The sequence below is a fragment of the Protomyctophum bolini genome, assembly GCF_963924005.1.
Source record: "Protomyctophum bolini genome assembly, chromosome: 12".
NCBI lineage: Eukaryota > Metazoa > Chordata > Actinopteri > Myctophiformes > Myctophidae > Protomyctophum > Protomyctophum bolini.
In genome coordinates, this window is record NC_137873.1 from 15255230 (window position 1) to 15273327 (window position 18098).

Here is an 18098-nt window from a genome sequence, read left to right on the forward strand (position 1 = left end):
AATTATACTGGCTTACTGTATACAGGTCTGATAATACTGGTTTATGCTGCCTTATACCTCATTATACTGGTCCCATTATACTGGTTTATACTGCATTACACAGTTTTAACACACGGTTTATGCAGGTCAGTTTACTGGTTTTTACTAAAGCAATAAGCCACTAGAGGCCACAGTTTAGTATTTTATAAGGGCTGAGAGGCAGCTGTAGCATGCCGAAAAACGAGATTTGTTTGTGGAAGGCGTCTTTATAACAGTCACTTGAACTTTTTAAAGATGAATTGATTGAATTTTGAGAAATTAAGTTGTAGATGTCTTGATATATAATTTCTCCAGGTAAGAATATATATCTTATATCTTATTATTTCTATACCATTATCCTGGTAAGATATACATCATACCATTATGACTAGTGAGTAAATGCAATTTTCAGTGTGGTTCGATTAAATGTTAAAACGGGCTTGCCAAAGCACACATTCCCTGTGAGACCAATAAAGATCATCTAGAGCTATCTAACGCATCAAACAATAGCTATTTAATGACTATCCACCCCTCCCTCATCCTCTCCTCCCCTCCCTTATCCTCTCCTCCCCTTCCTCATCCTCTCCTCCCCTCCCTCATCCTCTCCTCCCTTCCCTTATCCTCTCCTCTCCTCCCCTTCCTTATCCTCTCCTCTCCTCCCCTCCCTTATCCTCTCCTCTCCTCCCCTCTCTTACCCTCTCCCCTCCTCTCCTCCCCTCTCTTACCCTCTCCCCTCCCCCCCTCCCTTATCCTCTCCTCTCCCCTCCTCCCCTCCCTTACCCTCTCCCCTCCCTTACCCTCTACTCCCCACCCCTCGCCTCTCCAGGACTTCCTGACAGACTTGGTGATGGCGGAGGTGGACCGCTGTGCGGACCATGACGTTCTCATCTTCAGAGAAAACACGCTGGCCACCAAGGCCATCGAGGAGTACCTCAAACTGGTGGGACAGAAATACCTTCATGACGCTCTGGGTGAGTAGAACTAAAGCTCACTGATGTAGCAGTCACCCCATTACATTAAAGTTGGATAAGAACATGGTGTAGCGGTGCGTCTCTCTGTCTCCCCCTACAGGGGAGTTCATCAAGGCTCTGTACGAGTCAGATGAGAACTGCGAGGTGGACCCAGGGAAATGCTCCAGCAGTGACCTGTCTGAGCACCAGAGCAACCTGAAGATGTGCTGTGAACTGGCCTTTTGCAAGGTCATCAACTCCTACTGGTAGGACTGTATAACTGCACCTTAATAACATCATAAGTACACTTTCAATCGTGTTTAGCATAACTCCTAGTTAGTTGGTTCAATTCCTTGAGTCTTGCTCAAGGACACTTCTCTGGGGGAGCCCGGGTTCGAACTGGGAACCTTCCGGTCACTCTACCCCTGAGCCACTGCCGCCACTGTTATGAATAAAAAGTGGTGCAACTCCCCTCTCTACCCCCCCTCCTCTCATCTCTCCCTCTCTCTCTCTCTCTCATTAGCAGGCAACAGTGCGTGCAGCACTAATACTACCTCTCTCTCTGTTTCTGGCAACAGCGCCCCTACTGGTACTCATTATACTGGCTCATTAACGTCATATAGGTTAACCACACATGTGTGAGGAGACTGACCTCTACTGGCCATTTAAAATAACTATTCTCCTTTCTCTTAATCTCTCCTCCACTCTGCTCCGCTTCCCTCCCATCACCTTCTCTCCCCTCCCCTCTTCTCCTCCTCTCCCCTCTTTTCCCTCCAGTGTGTTTCCCAGGGAGTTGAAGGAGGTGTTTACATCATGGAGACAGCAGTGTGTAGCCCGCGGTCACCAGGCGGACATCTCTAAGCGTCTGATCAGCGCGTCTCTCTTCCTGAGGTTCCTGTGTCCCGCCATCATGTCCCCCTCGCTGTTCGGTCTCATGCAGGAGTACCCCGACGACCGCACCTCCAGAACTCTCACCCTCATCGCCAAGGTCATCCAGAACCTCGCCAACTTCGCCAAGTAGGTGGCATGGTTATAGTGCTGAATGTAGAGCCGGGACGTACGCTATTCTAATGACGTCACGTGCACCAATTTGCGTACGATGACCGAAACGGTTTTGTGTGTTTACAAAACGAACTAAAACTAACTAAAATTCAAAAATAACAGATCTACAAGCTTGGAGATCTGCTATTTCCGCTATTTATATTACAAAAATAAGACTCGATGAATAACAATCTGGGGAAAAGTTTGACATAATCGTGATATTGATATATTCCCCAGGCCTTATCTAAAGCATGACTTTTGTCCCCGGTCAGGTTCGGTAACAAGGAGGAGTACATGGCGTTCATGAACGACTTCCTGGAACACGAGTGGGCAGGGATGATGCGTTTCCTGACGGAGATCTCGAACCCTGAGACGCTGACCAACACGCCCGGCTTCGAGGGCTACATCGACCTGGGACGAGAACTGTCTGTCCTGCACAACCTGCTGTGGGAGGTCGTCTCCCAGCTAGACAAGGTAGGTGTGTGTGTGTGTGTGTGTGTGTGTGTGTGTAGGTGTGTGTGTGTGTGTGTGTGTGTGTGTGTGTGTGTGTGTGTGTGTGTGTGTGTGTGTGTGTGTGCGTGTGCGTGTGCGTGTGCGTGTGCGTGTGCGTGTGTGTGTGTGTGTGTGTGTGTGTGCGCACGCGCGCGCGAGCGTGTGTTCTCACCCCAGTCCTTGTTGATGAACTGCATGGCGTTTATGTTACGCTCACCTCTCTTGACCCTTAGCGAGAGAAGCTCAACAACGCTGTCTAACGTCCATTCTAACCCTGCAAAGGCTGTTCCTCGCAGCATGATCCCACCCACCCCAGCTAACCCCCCCCAACAAAACAAACACCCCAGCATGTGCACATGTATGCAACACACACACAGTAACGGCTGCCTTATACTCCAAACCGACGTCAAACTTTATTCGGTTTCAGAAGAGCTTTGCTGAACCGAAAAAGCCGGTGAGGACAATATCAGTCACCAGAAGCAGGGACGTGTGTTTTTAATCAGTCTAACATTTATAAGGACAATATCAGTCACCAGAAGCAGGGACGTGTGTTTTTAATCAGTCTAACATTTATAAGGACAATATCAGTCACCAGAAGCAGGGACGTGTGTTTTTAATCAGTCTAACATTTATAAGGACAATATCAGTCACCAGAAGCAGGGACGTGTGTTTTTAATCAGTCTAACATTTATAAGGACAATATCAGTCACCAGAAGCAGGGACGTGTTTTTAATCTAACACGGGTAAATGTAGTTTGAAGTTCAATATGTTCCAACTTGAAAACTGTCTGGGGTGTAGATGTTAAAATGACCTCATAAATACCCCTCTAACTGTCTTACTGTTAAGTGTACAACTGTCATTCAGTAAATATGAACTTCTACTTCAAGGCCCACACTAGCTGATCTGGTGTCAAATCCTAGTGACTGTCTCCCTCTCGGCTGTCCTACTGTCTTTCTCTCCTACTGTACACGCCGGTCTCCCTCTCGGCTGTCCTACTGTCTGTCTCTCCTACTGTACACGGTCTCCCTCTCGGCTGTCCTACTGTCTGTCTCTCCTACTGTACACGCCGGTCTCCCTCTCGGCTGTCCTACTGTCTTTCTCTCCTACTGTACACGCCGGTCTCCCTCTCGGCTGTCCTACTGTCTCTTTCTCTCCTACTGTACACGCCGGTCTCCCTCTCGGCTGTCCTACTGTCTGTCTCTCCTACTGTACACGGTCTCCCTCTCGGCTGTCCTACTGTCTGTCTCTCGTACACTGGCACTGTTCCATTCTGGTCAAACGGAGTCAGCCATGCTATTATGCATGTTGGCTCACTGGAAACACTCTGCTACACCAGTGGGTTAGACATTTAGAGATTAGAGTCATGCCTAATTTATATTTATGCGTGTTTGTGCATGCGTGCGCGACTGCATATGCGTCCGCACCTGAGCGCGCATGCGAGTTCGGTGTCCTCACTGTATATTGCATGGCACCCCCCTATGTTTGATTCTGGAATGGCAGTTAGCAGCATGTTTATTTTCATTCTTTTAACTCAAACTTTGTTTTTGTTTTTCTTCTTCCCTCCACACACACACCTCTGGCCCCTCCTCTTCCTGTCTGTTGCCATGGTTATGCTGTCCTGCACCCCTTTCATCATCACTGCATGCATTCTCCATTTACACACACACACACACACACAACACGCACGCACACACTCAGGGTGAGAATTCCTTCCTCCAGGCGACAGTGGCCAAACTGGGGCCGTTGCCGCGGATACTGGGCGACATCACTCGCTGCCTGGCTAACCCCGCCACGCCCATCCAGCCAATCGCGCGGCTCCAGGAACACAGCTCCGCCCACAACATCAGCGGAAGCGTCTCGTCTGGACTTCACAGGATCTTTGAAGAACCCACAGACTGGTAGGCAGACAGACAGACAGACAGACAGACAGACAATTATCAGAATACAAACTAGAAAAAGTGCCCTTCTGGGCACAGGTCTCCACCAGGAGAATAGAAGTGTGTGTGTGATGTTGAGAAAAATGTTGAGTAATGTTTTTTTCTTTTCTTATTTTTGACGCTACTTTGAAAAGTTTAGAAGACAATCGTAGCCAATCAGGATGGATTATGAGAAATCAAACAAACCCGTCTTGATCACATGACTATGGAGCGCATGTGTACCGATTTGCTTGAAATTTTGATCAAATCTGAAGGAGTAATATTAGAAAATGTGTTTTACATATGCCGGCCTCCTGGTGGTGCTATAAAGAGCAGATGTGAAAAATTCCAGACAAAGGTTTTTCCTTGGCCTCTAGGGAGTGTGCATACAAAGTTTTACACAGATCCAGTTAGAGGTAAAAACACTAATCGGCCAGTTATAGCGCCACCATGAGGCTGAGTTGAAAATGTTGGCACATTGGCAAAAGTGTCATTTCTTCCTCGGCCTAGTGGGAATGTGCATGCACAATTTCACGGAAATCACACGATGTGTTCATGATTTGTGGCATTTTGTTTGGAAACTGAGCACTCCTTTGAACTTTGGAAGCCAATCTTAGCCAATCAGGATGAGTCTGAAAAATCTGAAAGACCCGTTGTTGAACGGGCTCTAGAGAGACTGTGTAAAAATGTGTGTGATGTTTGAACTAAATCTGTAGGTGTACTGTCCAAAAAAATGTTTTGTACAAAGCAGCCTCCTGGTGGCGCTATAAGAGGCCAATGTGAAACCCTTTGGGCAGAGGTTCAGCTGTGGCATTCAGGGAGTGTGTGTGCAGACTATGGCTGTGATCAAGCCAGCGGCGCCAGAGATTAGCTGTCCACAGACGGACGGATGGACACACACATGGACGGACGGACTACTCTCTCCCCATGCCTTCAGCCTGGTGGAGACAATTAAAGCTGCAAGCAGCGATGACCAGGCCATCGCACGTCTGTGCTCGTTAGTGGCAAATATCGACCAATCAAAACTGGGAGCAGAGTAACTAATGAAGGACATACATTTTTAGTCCAGTGAGGCTACTAGGGATGTCAGGGGTTAACCGGTTAGCCGACCGTTAAGAAACACCCGGATATTTTTTATCAGCTTTAACGGTTAATTTGCATAATAATAAATACGTGTTCTGATCTTAAATCCCTTTATTTTAGATCGTTTTTAGTAATAGTACAACATAAACATTACAGAGACTGTACTTGTCACTGTACAATACTTTAAAACAGTTGTCATGTTGCACACATGCCTAAAATTTTTCTTATTTGCGCCGCCCAGCTTGTCACACTCCAGGCTGCATGAACAGCGCTCGGGCTCGGTTTTCTGCCCCCTCAATGTCCCAAAGTTCTCTGTTGTACTTCTGGCTAGTTGGCTACAAGGGTAGCTTTGCGGTAGTCGAAATGTAAGCGAGTGACAGCGAGACGAGATGAACACATGTCGACCGTATAAATGCAAAGACCTACTTGGCATTATTAATTCCATTATTGGCCATTTGGCCTGGAGGGAGAACGTTTACAGCCACTGCCGCTTCCTCCTCCTCCAATCCATCTCCCCACACTGGCACGGCTTACGGCTATCAAGTTAGCCATGTGCTATCGATGTTTGAGGGTTTTCTCGTCAGTGAAAAGTCAACAAACAGAACACGGTGACATGCATGTTGATCTTCCTTAATAATAAAAAAGGCTTAGCCCATGCGTCCAGTGGCTTTATAGGTATAGGTTGCTCAGATCTGGACTGGATTTATTTATGTTTTGGACTAGAAACGGCGGACCTCTGTACTGTAGACGCGCAGATGCATGCATCATGCAGATGCGATGCGTTGTTTATTGATGATTAAGCCTACAACAATTTATTTATATTGTTAAATGTTGCTTTTTTGTTTGTCTTTTAAAAAAGGAGCATAAATAAATGTATACCATTCGTCTACCAACTTTAATTATGTAGCCTGCATATTACATTTGGGGTAGCCTATTAAAAAAAAGAAAAAAATCAACCACTATCCGTTAATGACCCGGTTAATCCTGTCGGCTAACCGGCTGGGAAACTATCCGTTACTGACATCCCTAGAGGCTACTCATCACACTATGATAAACTGTTCAAAAGTTGTGGCAAATGGTAGAATCTATGACGGTGAAGTCTGTATGACAAACCGTTGAAAACTTTAAGCAAAAAATAGGAACTATCAAATATCGACCAATCAGAAGAGGGGGTGTTGCTATGTTACACCAATGAAGGACAAGGACTCTGAACCAAGTCCTATGAAACCACCCACAAGTCTGTACGACAGATCAGTTCAATCCTTCCATCCTGTCTCCCACCACAGCGACAGCAGGGTCAGTACAGATCAGTTCAATCCTTCCATCCTGTCTCCCACCACAGCGACAGCAGGGTCAGTACAGATCAGTTCAATCCTTCCATCCTGTCTCCCACCACAGCGACAGCAGGGTCAGTGTGAAGTCTCCGGTCCAGAGGATGGGCACCAGAGCCCCCATGCTTGGCCAGAGCTCCGCCCACAGCATGAGCCTGTCCGACCAGGAGGACAGGGACGGCGTCCTGCCCAACGGACGCAGCGTGTCCATGGTGGACCTGCAGGTAAACGCAGCCAAAACACTGCAGGAGGGTGCCACTGTGTCATCTATTCTGAAACACTGTACAGGAGGGTGCCACTGTGTCATCTATTCTAAAACACTGCAGGAGGGTGCCACTGTGTCATCTATTCTAAAACACTGTACAGGAGGGTGCCACTGTGTCATCTATTCTGAAACACTGTACAGGAGGGTGCCACTGTGTCATCTATTCTGAAACACTGTACAGGAGGGTGCCACTGTGTCATCTATTCTGAAACACTGTACAGGAGGGTGCCACTGTGTCATCTATTCTGAAACACTGTACAGGAGGGTGCCACTGTGTCATCTATTCTGAAACACTGTACAGGAGGGTGCCACTGTGTCATCTATTCTAAAACAATGTGTCCTTGAGCAATAAACTGAACCCCTAATTGCTCCCAATGAGCAGGTTTGTGCCTTGCATGGTTTCCTCCGCGATCAGTGTATGAATGTGTGTGTGAATGGGTGAATGTAATACACAACCTACTGTATGTAAAGAGCTATATAAATGCACCATTTACCATTTAAGACTCTCCTCATCTAGGATACTCACTCTCACAAGGGCTCCCTGGTTCTCCACGAGGTCGCTCCGCCTCGCCTCAGCAGGGGGGGCTCCCAGGCCTCCATCGGACCCCCTCTGCCCCCCCACTCCAACCACCACCTCCTCAACTACCAGCCCGCCGCCCCCCACCACCACTCCACCAGCTCCACCCACTCCACGCCTTCGCAGCCCTTGCTGCACCCGGTCAATAAGGTGGCTCCTCCGGTCAGGGAGGTGCTGCCTCAGAGCGCCCCCCAGGTCCGTCGGCCGCTGCCTCCCACCTCCCTGAGCCAACAGCATCACCAACGCAGGTAGGGGCTTCTTTTGATTGGTTCAATACTTAAGTAGCATTATTAGTAACGCACAGGTAGTCAAACGGTTAGGCCAGGGTGTCTTTAACAGGGGGTCCTCAGTACTACAATACACTTTATTTGTGTATTGCAGTCCTGTTAAAGAGCCCTGGTGTAAATAAAGTGTTTTGTGGTCCTGGTGTAAATAAAGTGTATTGTAGTCCTGGTGTAAATAAAGTGTTTTGTGGTCCTGGTGTAAATAAAGTGTATTGTAGTCCTGGTGTAAATAAAGTGTATTGTAGTCCTGGTGTAAACAGTGTATTGTAGTCCTGGTGTAAACACAGTGTATTGTAGTTCTGGTTTAAACAGTGTATTGCTCTTGTCACCGCTGCAGCCTCCAGCCGCTGTCCTTCCAGAACCCCGTCTATCACCTCAGCAACCAGCATCCCTCGCTGTTGCCGCGGCGACTGGACCAGGACGCGCCGGCGTCCAGCTCGGAGAACCTGAGCACGGAGAGCAGCAACAACAACGACGACTCTGACGACGGGCGGCCGGGTGGCCGCGTGGCGTCCAACAGCAGCCTGGAGGAGGTGGGCAGTAGGCGGAGCACGGCGCACAGTGAGGACCGCGGCTCCAACGCTCCCGGGCGGAGACCCGCCCCCGCCGCCACGCCCACCGCCGTGGCGGTGGTGCGGCAGGGCGGGGCGGCTGCCGGCACCGCCCACATCGTCAGGGTGGGAGGAGCCGGGGGTGGGACAGGGGGCGGGGTCAGGACCCAGAGGTCGCTCCCTCACAGCTCGTCGCTGCGCAGCAACAGCAGTAGCGTCAATATGGAGCCGGCGGCGCACACGCCAACCGTGCACACGCCAACCGTGCACACCCCCGCGCACACGCCGACACACACACCCGTGCAGACGCCCGTGCAGACGCCCGTGCACACGCCCACGCACACGCAGCCTGCCCCCCGGCCCGCTGTGGACAGTCCTGTACCTGCTAGGAACAAGCAGGCAACACCGCAGGTACGGTGCTCACACACAAACGCGCGCATGCATGCATCATCAAGTACTATATGTACATTTTTGTTGTGGAAAAGAGACCCCTAGGTTGTACGGCTGTACAGCCTGTATATAAGATAAGGGAGACGGTTGTGCTGTTTGTGAAACAAGCTTGTAAATATCTGGAAACTCCTTACGCCGTTTGTAAATTTAGCTAAGGGAGACCCTACGAGTGTGCTGTTTGTGTGTGGAACGAGCTTCTAAATTTTCTTTCCTTGCCTTGATCTCCTAACCCCCCACCCCCTCTTTTCTTCCCTTTCTTTGTTTTCTTGGGAAAATAACACGATGGGAACTACTGGTATGCACAAAGACTAATTTCACACCTTTGACCTTTGACCTGTGACGTCCAGGTGCAGTCTCCGGTGGAGTCGGTGAGCATGTCGCCTGTGGAGCGGACGGCAGCCTGGGTGCTGAGCAACGGCCAATACCAGGAGGAGGAGGACACGCCCCCCACTGGAAACACCTCCACTGAGAAGGTACCTGAGCACACCTGGCAATCAATCAACCAATCAATTCATTTTCATGTTATTTATTCCATTCATAATTCTACATACTTTTTATCTTTTCTTTATTTCATTTCATTTTACTTATTCCATTTATGATTTATTTTTATTTTTATAATGTTTTATTGTTTTTTTTATTTTTTTCATTTTAAAAATACAAGACATACAAGGAACATGGTCCATGAAAAAAACAACAAAAAACAACAACAACATCCATGACAAAACAAAACTGACAATAACACATACCCACCCACCCGCCCACCCGCTAGCCCTGAGGGGAGAATAGACTTTAGAACAAATGTATGATAATTAACAATACTTACAAAAAAATGTTGGGAAAGAAACTTGTAGGCAAGAGATGACCATATAAAAGAATCTAAAGGAAGAGAGGAAAATTAATCAATTGCAGTTAAATAATTAATATATAAAATAAAGGGTCCCAGGTTCTAGAGAAGTTATTCAGTGAGCCTCTAGTTGAGATTTAAAAAATGTCTAGGTGAATAAAGGATGACAGGTCTTTTATCCAGGATGTCGTGGCAGGGGGGCTAGGATTTCTCCAGTGAAGCAAAATGCGGCGCCTCGCTATGAGGGAGGCGAGGGCAACTGAATCTGCCCACCACAGCATTTTATATAGCCTACCTTTTCTTTTACATATTCCATATTTATTTCTCCTCTCCTCTCCTCTCCTCTCCTCTCCCCTCCCCTCCCCTCCTCTCCTCCTCTCCTCCCTCTCAGTATGAGCAGGAGATCAGTAAGCTGAAGGAGCGTCTGCGTACCTCCGGGAGGAGGCTGGAGGAGTATGAGCGGCGCCTCCTGGCCCAGGAGCAGCAGATGCACAAGCTGCTGCTGGAGTACAAGTGTCGCCTGGAGGACAGCGAGGAGCGCCTCCGTCGGCAGCAGGAGGACAAGGACAGCCAGATGAAGAGCGTCATATGCAGGTACAACTGCACTAGGGCTGGGAAACCAATATTCTACTGCAATATACCGGGGGCGGCGGGGGGCACGGGGGTGCTGTCGCCTCACAGATAGAAGGTCCTGGGTTCGAAAAACTAAAAGATTGTGTGTGTGTGTGTGTGTGTGTGTGTGTGTGTGTGTGTGTGTGTGTGTGTGTGTGTGTGTGCGCGTGTGCATGCATGTAGGTTGATGGCAGTGGAGGAGGAGTTAAGGAGAGATCATGCAGAGATGCAGGCTGTCATAGACGCCAAACAGAAGATCATTGATGCCCAGGTAAACATTACACCATAATATTATAGATATAAAATTACATCATAATGTTATAGATGGATATATGAAAAAGAATAATGTTTCCAGCCTGAACTCTTTTGACTATTCTTTGCTTAATACTTGCGCAAGCAGAGTGTGCATTACTGCGATTGGCTGGGTATGTATGTATGTTGGTGTTGTCCACTGGCCAATAAGGGATCGGCTGGTTATGTATGTATGTCGGTGTTGTCCACCGGCCAATTAGGGACCACCATTCTTGATGACATAACTAAGGTACACAGGTATGTACTGTATGTATGTCGGGGTAAGAATGGTGGTCCCTTATTGGCTGTTGATGGTGATGTAACTATAAGGTATGTTTCAAGGTTGGTATAAGGTCAATGGTGTGTCTAAAGGATTTAGAACAGCAGTTGTAATAGACATTAGTTAGTAGAAGTACTTGCGCACAAGTAGGCCATCATTTATAAGTTAGGCATTTAGCAGACGCCCTTGTCCAGAGAGTTACTATAAGTAAGATAAACACGTAATATTAAAACCGAGACAGTGTAGTGGAACTAGATCACATAGAATGCAGTGTAGTGCCTCAGTAAACTAGATAACATAGAATGCAGTGTAGTGCCTCAGTAAACTAGATAACATAGAATGCAGTGTAGTGCCTCAGTAAACTAGATAACATAGAATGCAGTGTAGTGCCTCAGTAAACTAGATAACATAGAATGCAGTGTAGTGCCTCAGTAAACTAGGATCACATAGAATGCAGTGTAGTGCCTCAGTAAACTAGATCACATAGAATGCAGTGTAGTGCCTCAGTAAACTAGGATCACATAGAATGCAGTGTAGTGCCTCAGTAAACTAGGATCACATAGAATGCAGTGTAGTGCCTCAGTAAACTAGATAACATAGAATGCAGTGTAGTGCCTCAGTAAACTAGATCACATAGAATGCAGTGTAGTGCCTCAGTAAACTAGGATCACATAGAATGCAGTGTAGTGCCTCAGTAAACTAGATAACATAGAATGCAGTGTAGTGCCTCAGTAAACTAGATCGCATAGAATGCAGTGTAGTGCCTCAGTAAACTAGATCACATAGAATGCAGTGTAGTGCCTCAGTAAACTAGATCGCATAGAATGCAGTGTAGTGCCTCAGTAAACTAGATAACATAGAATGCAGTGTAGTGCCTCAGTAAACTAGATAACATAGAATGCAGTGTAGTGCCTCAGTAAACTAGGATAACATAGAATGCAGTGTAGTGCCTCAGTAAACTAGATCGCATAGAATGCAGTGTAGTGCCTCAGTAAACTAGGATAACATAGAATGCAGTGTAGTGCCTCAGTAAACTAGGATAACATAGAATGCAGTGTAGTGCCTCAGTAAACTAGATAACATAGAATGCAGTGTAGTGCCTCAGTAAACTAGATAACATAGAATGCAGTGTAGTGCCTCAGTAAACTAGGATAACATAGAATGCAGTGTAGTGCCTCAGTAAACTAGATCGCATAGAATGCAGTGTAGTGCCTCAGTAAACTAGGAAAACATAGAATGCAGTGTAGTGCCTCAGTAAACTAGATCGCATAGAATGCAGTGTAGTGCCTCAGTAAACTAGGATAACATAGAATGCAGTGTAGTGCCTCAGTAAACTAGGATAACATAGAATGCAGTGTAGTGCCTCAGTAAACTAGGATAACATAGAATGCAGTGTAGTGCCTCAGTAAACTAGATCGCATAGAATGCAGTGTAGTGCCTCAGTAAACTAGATAACATAGAATGCAGTGTAGTGCCTCAGTAAACTAGATAACATAGAATGCAGTGTAGTGCCTCAGTAAACTAGATAACATAGAATGCAGTGTAGTGCCTCAGTAAACTAGGATAACATAGAATGCAGTGTAGTGCCTCAGTAAACTAGATCGCATAGAATGCAGTGTAGTGCCTCAGTAAACTAGATCACATAGAATGCAGTGTAGTGCCTCAGTAAACTAGATCGCATAGAATGCAGTGTAGTGCCTCAGTAAACTAGGATAACATAGAATGCAGTGTAGTGCCTCAGTAAACTAGGATAACATAGAATGCAGTGTAGTGCCTCAGTAAACTAGGATAACATAGAATGCAGTGTAGTGCCTCAGTAAACTAGGATAACATAGAATGCAGTGTAGTGCCTCAGTAAACTAGATAACATAGAATGCAGTGTAGTGCCTCAGTAAACTAGGATAACATAGAATGCAGTGTAGTGCCTCAGTAAACTAGATAACATAGAATGCAGTGTAGTGCCTCAGTAAACTAGGATAACATAGAATGCAGTGTAGTGCCTCAGTAAACTAGATAACATAGAATGCAGTGTAGTGCCTCAGTAAACTAGATAACATAGAATGCAGTGTAGTGCCTCAGTAAACTAGGATAACATAGAATGCAGTGTAGTGCCTCAGTAAACTAGATAACATAGAATGCAGTGTAGTGCCTCAGTAAACTAGATAACATAGAATGCAGTGTAGTGCCTCAGTAAACTAGGATAACATAGAATGCAGTGTAGTGCCTCAGAGTACACTAGGATCACAGGTAAGCCAGGAACGTAGAATCGGGCTGCTCTGAGCATTGCCTTTACGAAGATTCAGATCACTGTGCTGCAGAAAAGCAAGGTTGTCCTGAGTGCCTGCACAATGTCGAATAAATCATTAAAATGTGACCTTTGTGGCTACAGTGTTCCACATGAATTACGTTGAATTAATTTGAATAAAATACCAAAATTTTAATATGCATTGAAATCAGTTTATTTTAACCACCATTGTTTCATTTGAATATTTTGGCAGTATACTACCACAATACCTTAACCTCAGCGGCATTGTGGTGCTTTTACGAGAGAGATGGGGCAGGGATATATGTGTACATATGTATGTCCTCGTGGCCGACCAGTGGGCCCCGGTCCACAGGTTAGGACCGTCACTCAAAGTGACTTTGATTGTTTATTCACCGTCCTCCAAATCCTCACGCAGACATGTCATACATGGTTGTCCTTAACAAGCAGCCATGTTTTTGCCCAAAAACCCACAACTACTTGTAATTTAAGTAAAACATCCCTGCACGTTTGTTGGGATAAAAAGTGGCGCTCAATGGTGTAAAGTAACTAACTACATTGTGTTTTACTTTACTGGAGTATTTACAATTTCCAGTACTTCTACTCCACTACATCTCAGATGCAAATATTAGTTACTAGTGACTTTGTTTACAAAACATACAGTCAGTGGTGTCTGTGGGTCACTGAAGACTGATTTATACTTCATGGTACTGTGGTGTCGCTCAAAAATATTAATAAAATAAAATAGCAGATCTACAAGTTCAACCGGGGGTCACGACACAAAGCATTGTGAGCTTGTAGATCTGCTGGTTTCTGAGCGAGCGAGGCCACTGTACAGGCATAATGACTGTCATTATGTTCCATGTGACTTCCAGGTCAATAAAGCGACCGAGGTCGTCCAATCAGGTAAATGTAGACACCGCCCCCAGTCTGGCCCCACCCCCTCAACCCCCTCACCGAACCCCCCACCCCACCTGGGTGGTTCTATAGATACTGGCCGGCCTTGTATGATGAGTACGTACATCCACGTGTGTGTGCACGTGCACGCGCGCACCCACACACACACACAATGCACGCAGACACACACATGCACGCACATGCGCACTCTCACAGACACACACACACACACACACACACAGTAGACTCGAGGATAAAAGCAATTACTGTACAGATCATGCCACTCCTGGTGTGTGTGTGTGTGTGTGTGTGTGTGTGTGTGTGTGTGTGTGTGTGTGTGTGTGTGTGTGTGTGTGTGTGTGTGATTTTGCTCCACCAACCTCAAACCCCTCCCCTCCATAATCATTCTGCTGGAGATGTTTCACATGACCACATGCATGCCTTTCAGTCCATTTGGCAGAACCCCACCTCCCCCCCTTTATCTGTGTGATCTCAGTCTCTTTACAGACCCCCACCTCCCCTCCCTTTATCTGTGTGATCTCAGTCTCTTTACATTAAAGACCCCCACCTCCCCTCCCTTTATCTGTGTGATCTCAGTCTCTTTACATTAAAGACCCCCACCTCCCCTCCCTTTATCTGTGTGATCTCAGTCTCTTTACATTAAAGACCCCCACCTCCCATGGCGACACTGTGTGATCTCAGTCTCTTTACATTATGTAGCTAGACAACTATCTTCACCTCCCATGGCGACACTGCCCTCCCTTTATCTGTGTGATCTCAGTCTCTTTACATTATGTAGCTAGACAACTATCTTCGGGCTGTAGTTCTCAAGCGTTTTCCTGTCCAGGACCCCCAAGTTTGGACGCTAATATTAAGCAGAGATCCAATATGCACCAGCGGTTGCTCCTTGCGCGCCCACCCCTCTAGACTAGAAAGCAGGCTGGCTAGGTTAGTAACAACTATTATTTTAATTGTGGCGAAAACTGGGACAGTTGTCTAGTCGGCACACATAATTAGTGTTTCCAGCAGTGGTGGAAAAAGTATCAATACTGCAATGTAGTTACAAGTAAAAGTCTGGAATTCTAAATGGCACAAGCTCACAATGCGTCACAAATCGCCATGTGACTTACTGTGAGCTTGTAGATCGGCTATTTTCAAATGGCCAAAATATATATAGGGCTGAAGTGGTTAATGTATGTTTTGTAATAATAATCATAATCTCCAAAGAAACTAAAGTTTTCAACTAAATGTAGTGGAGTAAAAGTACAATATTTGCCTCTGAGATGTAGTGGAGTAGCAGTAAGTAAGTATTGGAAATTGGAAATACTCAAGTAAAGTAAAAAATACCTCAACATTGTACCCTAGTACAATACTAGTAAATATACTTAGTTACTTTACACCACTGCTGATTGGTTGATTGATTCAATACTTTTTATAATAATAAAAGTTTGTAAATAGTACTCCCTCAAACACGTCCATTTGTGTAGGTTTTTAGCGACAAGCGGACAACATCAAATCAAATCTGTTTGTTTACCTCCTCCGGAGTGGGTGTACAGATTTGGACCAATCAGATAGTTTTTTTTACTCAACACGAACAGAAGTGAGTCGGTTGGCGTAGGCATACCTACCGGATCTTCTTTATACACAATTTAGTCAAAACAAGACAAAGTTGAAAATTTGCATTAAAAATAAAACCGTATGAGTTTTCCTAAACCTGCTTTTGTTGCATTCGTTTATGTGCTAAAAGAGTGACTTTGACGTTTTCCCTGTTACAATGGAAGTCAATGAGACCCTATTTTATTATTAAACTGCACAACGGAGCGAAATAATTCATAGAATGGACTAGTTTGATCATAACAATTTAAGAAAACAACCCAAACCTCCAGAAAAGTGGTCTTACCCTAGCCTGGTTTCCAACCCATATTCTTAATCAGTAAGAGCAATGCATCACATCTTCTCTTCTTCCCTCTCTCTGTCTCTCTCTCTCTCCGTCCATCAGGAGAAGAGGATCAGTTCTCTGGACGCGGCCAACTCTCGGCTCATGGCGGCCCTGACGCAGGTGAAGGAGCGCTACAGCGTGCAGAACCTCCGCAACGGTCTGCAGTCGCCTAGCAACACCACCAAGCTGTCCATCACCGAGAACGGAGAGTTCCGCAACAGCAACTGCTAGTCGACGCATCCGTCCGTCAGTGGATAGATTGATCGGACGGACGGACGGACGGACAGACAAAGTCACTGAACCATGGGGGGCGGGGCTTCGCCTCCCCACGGCCGCACGCCTGCTCAGAACACGCCCTCCTCTCTTCTGCGGAGGCTCCGTGACTCTGGCTGGACTTTGTCGGGTCTACAAAGAATGTCTAGATACAATAATAGATCGATGTTGCCGTCTGGTGGAAAGCTCGTATATCTTGTACTTTTGTCATTATTTAAAAAGACACATTAAAATAGTGAAAATAGCCGATCTACAAGCGCACAGCGCACCAACTGTGCGCTTGTAGATCAGCTATTTCTGATACTTTTGTGTGATGAAGTAGGGGCATCAGTTTACAAAAAGAATATTGAGATACAAGGTTTCCACCCGACGGCATGGATATATGTATAGAGTTCTATATCTATAAACATGTATTGTACATAGGTTCTATCTGTATTTGGTGTACAGAGATGCTAACATGTTTTATAATGCTGAGCTACAGTAGCCGTTTGCAGCCAGAAGAGAAGCGGTTTTAAAGAGATTTTAAGGCGTGTGTTGTGGACGAGCGAAGATAAGTCATTTTTGGACGGATGGGGACGGATGCCTGATTTGTGCTTAGTTGAATGTCGCCGGTGCTTTGTAGATCAGCTACTTGTTTGGTGGCGCTGTGCCGACGCGCAACAGAGGGTACGTTCGAAGATACACTCCGACAGTGCTGCAGTGCCGAGTTAGAAAAAGAGGTTGCGCATCAATAATGGGATGTCTCAGTGGCCGCTAAACCCCAAATGACATTGTTATCTATTCTGAATGTCGATAAACGTACTGAAATCAGATCGAGCTCTCTGCGCGCATTTCCGAACGCACCCTTAATTGCGTGTTTGTCTTTCATTTTCTGAAAATAGCCAGATCTATAAGCTCACAGCGCATTGTGAGCTCGGAGAGCTACGTATAAATCAGCCTATAAGACGTCTATGTTTTTAGACCAAGTGGTGTTTTTTTGATTTTCAACAATTCAAAAGGATTAAAGCACATTGGAGAACAGATGGAGTTATTCGACTGGAGAAGCCGTGACTGCAGGGCAATACAAACCAAAAACAAACTAATAAAACGTAACGTATGCACTCCGTGTTTAACCCCACTTGTTTTTTTGTTTTGTTTCTTCATTGGCTGGAACCTTTTTTTTTTATTACTTTCTTTTTTTATTACCCTGCCCGGTTTTACTACATAAATATATAATGTATATATTTTTGCCAGTTTTGGGGGTTTCAGGCGAAAAAAAGGTTTGCATTAAAATACATTTAATTTATTCCTATACTGTTGTGAATCCTCCCCACCACCTTTGTACTTGTATTTGACCTTAACTGTTGCAAACTACTGTTATTAAATGAACATATACCAGTTATTTTCGACATGTGGGTCTTTTGCCATCCTTACTGTGCAAGACGCATACAATCCTAAAATGCGTTGCAGATTCACATCGATAGCTCATTCATACAGGTGGATGCATTTATTTGAAGATAATTTTTGATCTTGTTCAAAGAGTTATGTAGCTTTACCGGCACATGATACTCAAGTTCTGTGTGGATCTACATACATAACAATTATTTTCCATAAATCAGTGTTGTTTCAAAAATATTGAACCAATGGAAAGTAGTAAAAAACTTAACCTCATTGGACCCTCAAACTGTCTGCTAAAACAGCTAACTCCAATATCTAATGTCACAACACCAACTTTGATGAGGCATTATTGCACCGTTTAAAA

The 18098-nt window shown here is 45.7% G+C and overlaps 1 protein-coding gene across 6 annotated transcripts in view; it reads left to right on the plus strand.

Annotated features, from left to right (window-relative positions):
* Positions 1-17745, plus strand: part of rasal2 (RAS protein activator like 2) — an 88431-nt gene extending 70686 nt beyond the window's left edge. For 4 of the 6 annotated variants that reach the window (XM_080777447.1, XM_080777448.1, XM_080777452.1 and 1 more), the window contains 12 exons: positions 845-989; positions 1090-1234; positions 1746-1985; positions 2282-2483; positions 4200-4399; positions 6899-7055; positions 7614-7921; positions 8295-8919; positions 9306-9431; positions 10194-10396; positions 10598-10685; positions 16145-17745. In XM_080777447.1, the coding sequence (XP_080633573.1) occupies positions 845-989; positions 1090-1234; positions 1746-1985; positions 2282-2483; positions 4200-4399; positions 6899-7055; positions 7614-7921; positions 8295-8919; positions 9306-9431; positions 10194-10396; positions 10598-10685; positions 16145-16315 (2610 nt within the window). In that variant the 3' untranslated portion in view covers positions 16316-17745. The remainder of the gene's footprint in view (positions 1-844; positions 990-1089; positions 1235-1745; positions 1986-2281; positions 2484-4199; positions 4400-6898; positions 7056-7613; positions 7922-8294; positions 8920-9305; positions 9432-10193; positions 10397-10597; positions 10686-16144) is intronic. The other 2 variants (XM_080777449.1, XM_080777450.1) reach the window with 1 other exon arrangement.
* The last annotated feature ends 353 nt before the right edge of the window (positions 17746-18098 follow it).